Source organism: Etheostoma cragini, chromosome 7 (assembly GCF_013103735.1).
Source record: "Etheostoma cragini isolate CJK2018 chromosome 7, CSU_Ecrag_1.0, whole genome shotgun sequence".
NCBI classification, from domain to species: domain Eukaryota; kingdom Metazoa; phylum Chordata; class Actinopteri; order Perciformes; family Percidae; genus Etheostoma; species Etheostoma cragini.
In genome coordinates this window covers 20,424,156-20,437,631 of record NC_048413.1, presented here as the reverse complement: position 1 = coordinate 20,437,631, position 13,476 = coordinate 20,424,156, and the positions used below count along the sequence as shown (strand labels likewise).

Below are 13,476 nucleotides of genomic sequence, written 5' to 3'. Positions count from 1 at the left end.
CCTCTCCTCCAGCTACTGAGAGAGCCTTGGCCCGGCCTGGTCCAGACCTGGTGATCTGTGATGAAGGCCATCGCATCAAGAACTGCCACGCCAGCACATCACAGGCTCTGAAGAACATCCGAACCCGACGCCGCGTGGTGCTGACTGGCTATCCGCTCCAGAACAACCTCATCGAGTACTGGTGCATGGTCGACTTTGTCCGACCAGACTTCCTAGGTATGGGGCAAGATCAGCGTTTTGTTTCAGGAAATAATTTTACTAATTGCTCCCTTAGATTAGCATGGAGATGTTAATGCTTGTTTTCCTGTTAATCTTCTCACTACCGTTTTTATTTCCTATATGTGTCTCAGGTACACGGCAGGAATTCAGTAACATGTTTGAGCGTCCCATTCTTAATGGGCAGTGTGTGGACAGCACGCCTCAGGACGTCCAGCTGATGCGGTACAGGAGCCACGTCCTGCATAGCCTGCTGGAGGGCTTCGTACAGAGGTAAGTCGGCTGCCTTTACAAATCCACAACTACGCTCCTAAAAGATTTAATAGAGAATACAAAGGTTCTATTGGGGCAGCTGTGGCTCAGTGGTAGAGCGGTTGCCTGCCAAATGGAAGGCTGTTAGTTTGATCCTTGGACCTGCAGTTCCATGTCGAAGTGTCCTTGGACAAGTCACTGAAAACAGAGTTGCTCCCAATGCTGCACAATCGGAGTGTGAATGTTTATCTGATGAGCAGGTGGCAGCCATTGTATGAATGTGTGTGAATGGTTCCTATACTATGTAAAAGCGCTTTTAGTATTAAGACTAGAAGCAGTACATAAAACAGTCGCACTCATTTTAAGTCATATTAAAAAAAAAATGTGTACATTCCAGGCGAGGTCATGACGTCCTGAAAGACCAGCTGCCCTCTAAAGAGGAACATGTGATCCTGGTCCGTCTGTCTCCCCTGCAGAGGGCACTCTACACAGAGTTCATGAACCGCTTCAAAGAGGCAGGAAACTCCGGCTGGCTCAGCCTCAACCCACTGAAGGCTTTCTGCGTCTGCTGCAAGGTGAGGAGGAGGGCATGTGTGGGGAACGCTACCTAGAATCAAAAGGACCTTTTATTTAACATCCATGGTAGATGCCTTCAAAATTTGCATAAGCACTAGGTGCAAATGATTTTTGCACTTAGTGCAGATGCAACATTTCACACATGTTAGTCATTTATCTATAATTACAGTGTAAACATTGAAATTACTTCTAAAAATGTCGTCTTGCTCTGTGTGAGTCCCTGCAGTACGTAATAATGTTGCACAAGTAACCATCTGAGTCAACAGGCCTCTGCAACAAGATTCATTCCTGTGTATTTATCATACTTGGCAAATCCAATGATTGCTGCCTTAAGTGTTTTCACACCGCTGACTCCGTTATTCTTCAGATTTGGAACCATCCAGATGTGCTGTACGAGGCCTTACAGAAGGAAAACCTGGCCAGTGACCAGGACTTGGACCTTGATGAAATCACTTCCACAGGTCCTGCCCGGTGTCCAACCACACCCAATCAAAAGTCCAAGCGTCTGGAGAACCCTAACCCCATTGGTGGACTGAGTCTCAACCAGCTGCAGGAGAAAGCCAATCAGGTCATCACTTATGAATGGGTATGTCAAAAGACTTGGATACAAAAGAGTTTTGAAACTAATATAATATGTTTGCTTCCTTTAACATAAACCTGCATCATGCATTTTTTTAAGAATGCCACCAATGCTTTCAACCAAAATCTCAGTTGGAAACATCAAACGGAACATTATGTTCCCCCTTACTGAGATGCCACTGTTGGTTCAGTGCTGCCACCCACAGTATAATGAAGAAGACTACAAATAGATGCTCGGTAGTGCATGATGGTGCATGCTTCTTTAAGACATCATGAGGCACTGGTTTTGTATCAAAACACTTAGAACAAGTTCAATCTCACAATTTATGTTGCCTTGAATAGTGCAAAGTTAAGCATTTCAATAGAATTCTCATCTTTGTTTGTTGCCTCTTCTCCTTATAAGCAATGTAACCTGACTTCCTTTAAGTCTGTAAAGGTGTATGAATGTAAAGGGTAATGCTTAATAGTACAGTTCATTTTAACCGTATCGCTTCTTATGGCCAGGCAAAGGACATCATGTATGACTACAAGCCCGGCCTCCTGGAGAACTCTGCAAAAATGGTGCTGCTGTTCCATCTGATAGAGGAGAGCGTCAGGAAGGGAGACAAAATCCTTGTCTTCAGGTACGAAATCTAACACACTAGTCAACTGGATTTATATAAATTATTTTTCTTTTCAGTTATTTCTACACTTGTGATATACCTAACAAACAAAAACTAACTGTAGCTAATTACTAAGTGGGAACCTAACCTCAGCTTTAATTTTCTGATTTGGTTAAATTCTACTTTACATTGCTGAAGCTTCCTACATGTGATCCAATCCCTAATTCTGCCATTTGTCTTTCTCCTGCAGCCAGAGTCTGTCCACACTGACGGTGATTGAGGATTTTCTGGCTAAGAGACCAGTGCCTCCCTCGCCCAACATGTCCAGCAGAGACAAACCCAACCAGAACTGGGTCCGCAACCTCAACTACTACAGTAAGTGATCAGTAATTATTATTTAAAGATGTTTTTCCTTGTTCAGTATTTGGTCCAATAAATATCTCAAACTGTAAATCTAAGAAGGCCCAGTGACAGGTGACACGCATGTTGCGATCAGTTGTCGTTCAGTGGAACATGTTCTGAATATTCTGTACAGTTTATTAACTCAGTTTTTCTTTCCGCCATGCTCAACTAATGGTACATTCTCATGAATCTGTTGTTTTACTTTTCTTTTTTGTAAAAAAAAAAGTCAATTTCCCCAAATACAAATTGCAACTGCAAGTCTATCTATTTATTTATCTATCTATGAACAGTTTTTAACCAATTTTGTCAATAAGTATATCTTATGCATTATGTTATCCTTTTGCGTGTGCTGATTGCACATTTATCCCCAAATTCCACAGGATGCGTAACGCTCCAAAACGGCGCCGGAGTAATTTGGTTTCCGTTAAAGTCAATGTGTTTATTTCCACAGACCGTGGAACGGCTGCCTGTGGAATCCCTGGGTCACACATCCGACCCAGTCAGATTCAAGCTGTACTAACATTTCCATCTTTGTGTCTTAAAGTTATCATCTCTTGACTGTATTTCTGACTACAGTGGTTTGGGGGTGCAGTGGTACTGCTCCTCTAGTTGACTTACAATGAGTGCCGCCATCTGCTGGTGTGTCTTGATAACATGCCTGACTCTTCCACAGTCACGGCAAGGAATTCATTGTAGAGTTCCTTTCTGTGTATTTCACAGATATTTCCATAAATAGGAGCTGTATCCACAAAGTCACATTGTCAACCTAGCAAAAGTGTTTGTCAAGACTCATCTAACTCTTTATTGGTTTTGTGGTGTTTTGAAGGACTGGATGGAAGTACAACGGCCTCAGAGAGAGAGAGACTGATAAACCAGTTCAACGATCCGTCCAACACCTCAGCATGGGTCTTCCTGCTGTCAACCAGGTAAAACACACAACAACAGTAATATTAATGAGAGAAAATGGATGTGAAAGGTGGGAACATTATATGACAATACAAAACATAACCCGCAGGGCTGGTTGTCTGGGCGTAAACCTGATTGGGGCAAACCGTGTGGTGGTATTTGACGCCTCCTGGAACCCATGCCATGATGCCCAAGCAGTGTGCCGCGTCTATCGCTACGGGCAGAGGAAGCCATGTCATATCTACCGGCTGGTTTGCGACTTCACACTGGAGAAGAAGATCTATGACCGTCAGATCTCCAAACAGGGCATGTCAGGTGAGTCGGAGAAGGCATAAATGACTTTGTTTGAATATTTAGGCGAGAATTAGGAGGTTCTGCCTAGTCCACACAGCATTCCGGGATGGGGAAAAAGGTCTGGGCATTTCATTTAATCTGTCACAATCTTCTTGGGCTATGCTAGGCACAGAGAAAAGCTGCAGTGCCGCTGCAAAATAGCCTTGGGAAGGAACTTGTTTTGGTGGAACGTGTACGTTCAAAGGTTGTTTTAGTTGTGCAACAGAAAACTTAGATTGAACAGATACTCTACCTAGCTGTCTCAATTTACACTGCAAAGATCTGAGAAAACACAAAGGAAGCCCAAGGCAATGTCTATTCTGCCAGTTTTCTTATATATAGCTATCTATCTATCTATTCAAATTTAGGGAATCTGGGCAGCTGTATGATAAGGGAATGTTTTGTCTCAGGACTGTGGCTGGTTGGTGGGCCCTACTTTAGCATACTTCCCAGAGAAAGATAGAGGGGCAGAATTAGACTTTAGCGTGTGTTAGGCCCCTGGAATATCTTTGTTTACCTTAAAGGATCAGCTAAATGGAACGCCTCCAGCTTTAAAAACACCTTCAGGAAGAGAGTGGGGACGGCACTGCGCAATAACACATTGTGGTTATACTGTACTGCCTGGTTAATTGTCTCCTCATTTGAGTGTTCATTAAATGCTCCTAAGTCTTTAAGGTGTCAGTCTTTAAGGTCTCCTGAGCCTTCTTCACATATGTGAAATGAGTTGTGCTGCTCCTGAGTTTTTCCTTAATATTTTTGTTTTGCTGTTTTTCACACCAAAGATGGAGCGGTAGAGTTTGTGGGCCTTTTTAAAATAGTCTTATTCCTTACAGATTGGGAAAAGCATTATTCAATTTTAATAATTTCCAAAATTGCAGCACAACCAAATTATATGAGCCAACTCAGGAGTGAGGGGAAGGGAGGAAGAAGAAAAACAGAACCAAACAAAGTACAACAATGATCAGAATGGAAAATAGAAAACATTAAAATACAATAAGCCTAAAGTAAATTTCTTCATGGTGATCCAAATATCGTGCACCCCGTCTTTTCTTTTATGAATAACCCGTATAGTAAATATTACTGCTTTCAGCTGACAGCGCTGTCAAACATCTGTCAGTAATCAGACTCGGTCCAGGCTCTTCTGTGTTACCACCGCGCAAACAAAAAGAAAAAAAACAACCTCTAAATAATCCTCTTTGAGTTGAAACTAGAGTTCTTCTGCCAAGAAGTTCTTGTCTGACACACAGTAAACTGTCTCAAGTGTTTGCTGTAAGCTTTGACTGGCAAGACGGATTGAGGCTGCTTATGCTTTGGAGAGCTGTAGGAAATCAGCTTTTTTTGTTTTGGTCCATGTTTTTTTTTTTAATGTTTTTTTTTTACTTTTTACAATTTGCTCTCTTTTGAACTCCCATCCTTTCCTTTCTCCTCCTCTCTGTCTAAAACCCATTTTCTCTCCTTCCCTTTATTAGACCGGGTGGTGGATGACTTAAACCCTGTGTTGAACTTCACCAAGAGGGAAGTGGAGTCTCTTCTTCACTTTGTGGAGGAGGAGCCTGACTGGTCACAGGTCCAGCTGCAGCCCCACGACAGCATGGAGAGTGTCCTCAGGAAGGCTCTGCTCCTCTATCCGCACCAGGTTACTAAGGTATATGAAGCGAGGAGACACTGTCCCCAACATGCCTACTGGTGCTTTAAAAGGACGTGTGTGTTGCCCTGCATACAGTTTTTGCATTATTCATTGTGGTGAAGTTTCATTTTCAAGTAGGCTGTCCAAGAGATGATTGGCAGTCCTCTGCTCAATATGTCACGGGTTATTATGTAACAATGGAAAGGTCAAGAATTGTTAGCCTTATCCATCGAAATCTATTTGTTGAACAAATCTGAGGTGAGAATTCTGCCAGCAGTTGCAGTCACGCTTTGCTTTATGTTTCTAACACTGTTTTTAAATAGCTCCTGAGGTTCTGCAGTTTGAAAGGTGGTAATTCACCTCATAATTAAACCTGCTGGATTCTCAGTGAATGTTTTCCAGACTAAACTCTGCCAAACCTGAGCTCACAAGATTTTTAGCTTGCTTTGTGAGGCTAAGAATTTGTTTAATTGCAGATATTTTACCGGTTCCAGACAAATTCATTTAATTACTTATAATAATTGACTTTATTTTCACTTGTATTCACTTAGATGTTTGCATTCTAAATTCCAATAAGCTCCTCTGCTTCTCATACATACTTTCTTCATTCTACCTTTTAGCAACCATTCCCCCACGAGTCGCTGCTGATAGACCGCAGGGAGCTGAAGCTGAGCAAGGCTGAGAAGAAAGCAGCAAAGAAAGGTTACGAAGAGGAGAAGAGGGCGTCTGTGCCATACACTCGCCCATCCTACGCTCACTACTACCCTGCCAGTGACCAGAGCCTCACTAACATCCCCGCCTTCAGTCAGAGGAACTGGTCAGTGACTTACAATAGCAACAAAATATACTATATTATCTATATATAGATATTCTTTCAATAAAAAAGAACCCTTCACTGGGAATTGATTAGCAACCTTTTAACCTGTTTTTAAAAATGCACACAACAACTAATGAACTAATAAATAAATAACTCTGCTCAGGCGACCACCTCCGCGTACTGAAGAGAAGCCCGGGGCCACTGTCCGGCCAGTCCAGTCAACTCCAGTTCCCATGACACCCCGTCAGGTGTCTGCAGGCTCTGACCCAGGCAATGACTCATCAGGATCCAGCCTCGGAGGTTTTCCTATCAACTGCCTACAAAAAGCCGGTGTGTTTGTACAGAGGATCGTCACCACTACTGGTAGGCAAACTGTGCATGTATTTGATCTTGCCTTTTACTTTGTCTTCATTCTATGAATGCGTTTTTATGAAGAATCCTCTACTGGCCCTGACATTGGATGAGGAATAGTTGGTATTTCTATCCACTCCTGGTAAATTAGTCTGTATTTGTCTCTTTCAGACATCGTGATTCCAGGCACCAACAGCTCAACAGATGTCCAGGCCAGGATCACTGCTGGAGAGAGCATCCACATCATCAGAGGCACCAAAGGTACAATAATTCTTTACCCCCAATTTCCACTAGTTGCAGAACGGCTGCGGATCGGCTAAAAAAAAAACGGTCTCTGCAGACAGCCCAGAGTCTACAAAAAGCAACAAAAATAAGCTGTCTCCGCCTGCACCACGAAGAATACACAAACGGTGTTCCAGCATTCCAGCCACTACCCAACAAGAAGGATTTGGGGTGGGGGGCTAGTGCGGGGAAGCACAGAAGGGAGGGGGACGGGACGGCAGACACGCGCCTCACACCGCGTGCGGGCGCACGCGCCACACAGAGAAAAGAGTGGGAGAAAAGAAAAAAGACCATAGCTGTCCCGTCGGAGGATTATCAGTTGAGCTTGTGGGTGGGCTTCTTTGAGAATTATCGTAGTTGTGTTAAAGTCATATAACTTATGTTGTCAGTTAATTTAAGCCTGTTGTTGTATTGGTCTTTAGTTCTTGCACATTTAAAGTAAGTTAGCTAGGGATTTTGTTGTTTGTGTTCTTCACCTGTTAGCCAGGTTGCATGTTGCTTGATTATAATAAAGCATCAAAAGAAAGAAGTTGTCTCCGTCCGTGTTTTAGGGCCAAGTTGAAAACCAGAATCAGCTTTAAATACAGCTCCTAACTAGTCCTCACTAAAGAGTATCAAATAATTTTACTGGAGTTACTGTTATTATTGTTCATATCATAAATACCATATTCAATCTAATTGGATGTAAATATAAACAGTACGTTGCACTTGACGCACCACTAAGCCGACTCAACAGATTGAGCGACATTCTGCATTCATTCGTGGCAAATCATTGTGGCTTGATGGTGCTAACGTTAGCACATAGTGGTATGGACTGCAACATGATTAGAATGAAGAAAACGGAGATCCCAGAGATTCGGTAGACAAGCAGCAAGACAGTCCCGATCATCCTCGGCCGTAACCTCAGAGAGATGTTTGAGATAGGCATGAAGAATGACTTCTGGCCAGTGTGCTTGGGGAATTTCTTAATTAATGTCAGTTTAGTAATTCATATTTAGTCCTTTACTTTCTTTCCAGAAGCCATATTTGAGCACACATACATGTAGATTCCTTTAAATGTTCTTAAAACAGAGAAACTGGATTTGTGATCATTCTCACAGAATCACCACTGAATTCATATCTTGCTACTCAGTCAGAATCTTATTAACCTGGAGTCCCAGTCTCTGTCACAATAATCATAAATGGGATGTTTTAGGCCTATTGGCAGACATCCATTTACAGTGTAGGCAATGGCATATAAAGAGCCTTTTTTCCACATCCACTTAAGTTTCTCAGCTTGCACTCTGGTAACGTGTGTGGTCTAGGTAGCTTTGCATAAAAAAAGGCAACTTATCCTTTAACTACATTTCCAAGCTTGTACTTTGTTACTTTTACGTGAGTAAAGAAGTTAAATCAGTATCTTTACTTCTACCAGAGTACGGGAAGTGAGTACTTTTGCCATCTCTGGAAGCCAGTCTCGTTTTAATTGAAAATACTTGAAGTCAACAATAAGTATAGTTGCCCGACATTTCCTAGAGCACCTTTTAATTAAAACAATCATCAGTTGTAACCCTACATGTAATCACAATGCTGCATCTTCTCTAAGAACCTTCAATTAATGAAGTAGGTCACAGTAAACTTTGTGTACTGTACTACTGTATCATTTCTTTCACCTGTGTCTGTTTTAGGGACTTACATCAGGTCGTCCGACGGCCGAATCTTTGCCATCAGAGCTGCTAATAAGTCCAAGACTGCAGGGGAGAGTTCTACAGCACCACCCAAAGGTAGAGTGATCTATTACCAGATCTGATTTCTGCTTGAAGCAGAGATCTTCTACGTTTTAATGCCAAGCAACCCTTAGCTGAAGGAGAGACAGAGTAGGGACCCCAAGCTACACGTAGCCTACTATGTACAGCCTAATGGTTTTCAGACATTTTCATTTTTTTAAAAACAAACTTCCAAAACATTCTTTTTTAAACATAATTTGGCAGAAGCCCCGGACTAACTCTGAGGACGCCCTGTTGAATATCTTTGAGTTAAAGAGCCTCATTTAGACAATTAGAGATGTAAAAATATAAGACACAAACTATTATTGACATTATTATTATTTAACCAAACCCGGTCCAAAAGCTAATATCTAACCTCCTGTTTTTTTCTTTTCAGACTCCCAAGCTATACCGGAGGAAGTGTCAAACAAAAGCAGTAACGGTTGCCTGTCACCTGACAGGAAGCAGCAGGTACCCTTCAAGACTGCACCCCGCCCTCTTTCACCTGACGGCCCAGAGATCATCAGCGAGTTGCAGCGCTACACAAGTAGCACTGGAGCTGGCCCCGCCGCAGGCTCTGGAGCTCAGCCAGAGAGGGCAGCAGAGAGCAACAAGAACAACCTGCCTTCCACCAAACCGGTTCAGACCAATGGCAGCAGTGGGAGCAGTTTTTCTCCTGAAAATATGAGCAACCATGATGCCTCTGTGATTAGTGTACTCCAGCCCAACATGGACATAACTGCAGCCCAAGACCTAAGAACAGGTTCCAAGCGCAGCGCTTCTACCCCACCCCTGGATGAGCAGCCCAGTAAGCAGCCCTCTGCAGGCAAACAATCCTCAGCCTCTCTGGCCACTCAAGGCTTCCCCTTCACCGGGCGCTACGGCCTCCCTCCTCTCAGCCTCAACTCTGGCATGTTGGGTGGATCACTGGACCACCCACTCTTCATGGGGGCAGGCTTGCCTTACTTCCAGCCGCCCCACACTCAACTGGGGGACCCCAGTTACATGTACCCAGATTTGTTCAGCTTTGGCGGAGCCAGCGCAGACCCCACCTCCTCTTCCTCGTCCTGCTCAACAACCACTGCGGCTGCCTCCTCATCATCTTCTGCATCAGTCAAAGCTGCCAGTTCCGTTCCAGGAGCCCTGCCGCCATTTATGCTTTGCCCCAGCATGGTGGGTATGGCTGGGATGCTCCCAGCAGGCTTCCCTCTGTCTTACAGTCAGTCTATGGCTAGCCTCTACACAGGCTCCATGCTCCCTGGAGGGCTACCGGGTCCAGCCGCCACTCCTGGTCCAGCTGGAGCCAGCTTCCTCTCCCAGTACCCTCCTACTGCTGCCTCCAGTTCCTCCTCATCTTCTCCTTCATCCTTTTCCCCTTCAGCGCGGTCTGAGGGCTGCCGGGGCCCGGTGCTTATTAACTGCGGGATTGTCAGCAGCTCCAGCAGCTCTAGCAGCTCTGATGATGATGATGATGTAATTGAGGTGAGGGGACAGTGACAGACGAATGATGATATTGTTTGAGTAAGATTGATTCAATTTAGAACTCATCGAAATAGGAGGTCATCCTGTTTTCCTGGATTCAAAGGGCCCGTGCCCAAGGCCGTGAGTGAAACTAACAAAAAAATAAAGGCAACTGACATGGTGACAACTGAGCCCCTGCTAAAGAGTTTCCTTTGTTCGTCTCTACTGCCTTGGAGAAACAGTCTGAATGGGGATTGAAGAAAGACTGGACACAAGCTACTAATCGTAATGCTGACTGTCAGAAGATCAAACCAGGGGAAGAATGAATGAATGAAATGAAATGGAAATCAGTGGACTTTGGGCTTCCAAGTTTTTGTGAAAAACTGGCATTGAAATACTAATCACTGGACTAAGAACTGCTGAGTGTGGGCCTGTAGTGACCACAAATGGCCACTAGTTGTAGTGTTTACTTTGGAGATTCTAGTTCTGCAGCTTTGCAAAATGTCAAGACTTTTTGCTTTTTTTTCAGCTAATCAAAAAGGTGACAGTAGCGTTGATTTGCTTAAAAAAAGATTTGAAAAATTAGTAAGCTGGTAGAAGTGTTTGTTAAATATCAGTAACTGAAATGGTATTCTTCGTTAGTTGTTAAATATTGCTACTGAATATTTTCTTCAAATGGTAAAAAGAAAAGGTAAAGAAGATCAAACTCAACTTAAAAAAGAAAAAAGAAAAAAAAAGCATTTTGATTGAACATAATAATTCACTGCCAGGACAGAGGGGGTATTGTAAATCTTTGTTTTTGAAGAAAAACAACTACAGAAGTGGGATCATCTTGGATTATTGAAGAGGTGGTTGAGGCTTGATGAGGTTAAAGGCAATTACTGCAACCTTAAAACTGTAATGGAAGAATGTATGCCTAATCAAATGCCTTTAAACCAGGCCTTTTTTTTAAAAACAATACTCCTATTTAAGCATTAGACATGGGAAGATCTGATTTTTCTTATTTAGTGCATTTTATATTTATGTAATCTCTTTTGATTTTTAAAGATCAATCATTGCCTAAAGACAGCCAGGTGAAAAGGAGAAGAAAAAAAACTGTGTTTTTATGAGGTGTCCTCCTCGTAGCGGAGAAACAACCAACAGAAAATGCCTTTTTGCCTCCATCTTTCTGAATGTTAACTGTGAGAGAGAGAGGAGGTAAAGAGAGACAGGCGGTCACTGCGGCTCTCTGAATCTCACCCACAGTCTTACTGTAGCCTAGCGAAAAGCGATGCAAAACACTCACTCAAGCCTATATATGTATCCGTACAACCCCAGAGGAATTGATCTTGCAGACCCCAAGCTTCGGTTACGCTTGTCCCGTTACTATTCTTGTGTCTGTGTGTTGTTTTTAAGGGTTACAAAGGAATCATTTAAAAATTTGAAAAAAAGAAACTTGTGTGAATCGGTTTGGAAGCTCATTCTGACAACACAGATTGCACCTCTCTGCTCTGCTGTTTTTATTTCCCTCTTTCATCTCGTTTTGGGAACCGAGGTCATTGTGAAACAGATTTATTTATTTTTATTAAAGAGATGGTGTAGCTTTGCCAAAAAGCAAGAAATGCACAAGCTAATCAAAGACCTCCGTGGAAGAGAATTGTGTCTTAAGAAAAAAAATAACAATGTAGAGCTGAATTAAAACTCCACCACAGCAAACACGTTGTCTCTACAGCATCCTCACAGCCGAGAAGGACATATCCATCTCTCTGTATGACCTTGCAGGTAACACTGTGCACTGTACTGCACTGTAAAAGAGACACAAATCTGTATGTATACATCTGTTCAATGGTTGAAAGCTGGGAAAGCTTCAGCATGTCACCAAGTTCCCTTTAAATTTACTACAAACCATCGCTCTACTGTCTCAGTTGATCCCCTCTGATCACACAAACCGATCGACTACGGTCTGCACTGTCCTTCAATGGAAAAGGTTCTCCTCCAAAATGGCTGCAGCAAGAGCTTCAAATTCCCTCCAGCTCTTTGGTTGAAAGTGAAACTCGGAACATCATCAACTAAAGACTGAGAATTTCCTTATTTTTCTCTTTCCTGTATTTGTTCTTCAGGCTGAAATTGTTAGTTTACTTATGTTTCATTTTTGTTCTTCTTTTTACAATGTTTGAATTTACCAAATTAATTTATTCGTAACGGTGCATATTTATTCATTTTTATTTTTGTACAATGCTTCCTTTTTATGCTTTTCTTTCTTTTGTTTGTACATTTGTATGGTCATATTACTAATGATAAAGTGACGATCTGCTAGTCTGACCCAGTACATGTGAACTTGCATGTGTACCAACCAATTAGTGCATTACTGTGCACATTTTAAATACCATATCCCATTAGAGATAACTGATCAGCTATTGATTATGAGAACCCCCCCCCCCCCCCAAAAAAAAGGATACGAGGAATACACGAATATTCACCGTAATGCTGAGCTGTGTTTAAACCTTATGTGAGCTCAGATTCATGCATCAGAATATCCTACCTGTTCACGAGTTTGATCACAATTGGTATACAAATCTTATGTATTTCATAATATGAGACATTTATGTACATGTAAATGAAGCTCATTCACAATGGGTCAGAAACTGAAGCAGTCCATTCATCAGCTGAAAAGAAAGAAGAAAATAATAAAGAGCTTTTCTTTCCTTTCATTTGATGTTCATTGCCATAGCATCAGAAATGTCCATCTTTGTCATCCCTATAATGGCAAAAAAAATGCGATTTTCTTCAGTGTTGACCTGTTTGGTTGTCAGCTCTGCGTTTGTCGCACTGACTGACTGCCCTTTTATTTTATGGCTTTCTACTTGAATTTACATATTTATTTATACATATCGATTGGGTCGACTGTCTGAATTCCATTTTAGCCGAGTAGAAGATTAAAGCTGCTGTCTTTGAGGATTGGCTCTAGTCAAAGCCTGTTGTGTAGTTTATCAATATATAATGTGTACGACCTTGGATTATGTTTAGATCCTCTTTTTTTTTTTTTTTTGCTTTTTTGAAGTTTGTAAATAAAAAGAAACCTGTTTTAAAAAATATGTTTACCTAATTGCTGTCCATCAATAGTAGCAGAAGATGTGGTGTATACGCCTGTATGTCCCTCACTCACAAAAACCCACACACAGGTAACTGAGCCACATATTCTGGAACAACTAAGCTGCCTCCACAAAAAGGGACCACTTTTACAATCATAAGACAAGTATAAGTACTAGTATTACTAAGAGTATAATTTGTGCTCAACCACAGCCCAATGACGTATAAACAATGGTATATATATTCAATTGTGACACT

General features: G+C 42.2%; 1 protein-coding gene across 3 annotated transcripts in view; it reads left to right on the top strand.

Moving 5' to 3' along the window:
- The window catches only part of LOC117948246 (helicase ARIP4-like), a 59,740-nt gene extending 47,171 nt beyond the window's left edge, over positions 1-12,569 (top strand). For all 3 annotated transcript variants that reach the window (XM_034877806.1, XM_034877808.1, XM_034877807.1), the window contains 14 exons: positions 13-216; positions 351-489; positions 866-1,043; positions 1,412-1,630; positions 2,128-2,246; positions 2,476-2,600; positions 3,454-3,553; positions 3,643-3,848; positions 5,336-5,511; positions 6,114-6,310; positions 6,474-6,673; positions 6,833-6,922; positions 8,611-8,706; positions 9,086-12,569. In XM_034877806.1, the coding sequence (XP_034733697.1) occupies positions 13-216; positions 351-489; positions 866-1,043; positions 1,412-1,630; positions 2,128-2,246; positions 2,476-2,600; positions 3,454-3,553; positions 3,643-3,848; positions 5,336-5,511; positions 6,114-6,310; positions 6,474-6,673; positions 6,833-6,922; positions 8,611-8,706; positions 9,086-10,185 (3,149 nt within the window). In that variant the 3' untranslated portion in view covers positions 10,186-12,569. The remainder of the gene's footprint in view (positions 1-12; positions 217-350; positions 490-865; positions 1,044-1,411; positions 1,631-2,127; positions 2,247-2,475; positions 2,601-3,453; positions 3,554-3,642; positions 3,849-5,335; positions 5,512-6,113; positions 6,311-6,473; positions 6,674-6,832; positions 6,923-8,610; positions 8,707-9,085) is intronic.
- The last annotated feature ends 907 nt before the right edge of the window (positions 12,570-13,476 follow it).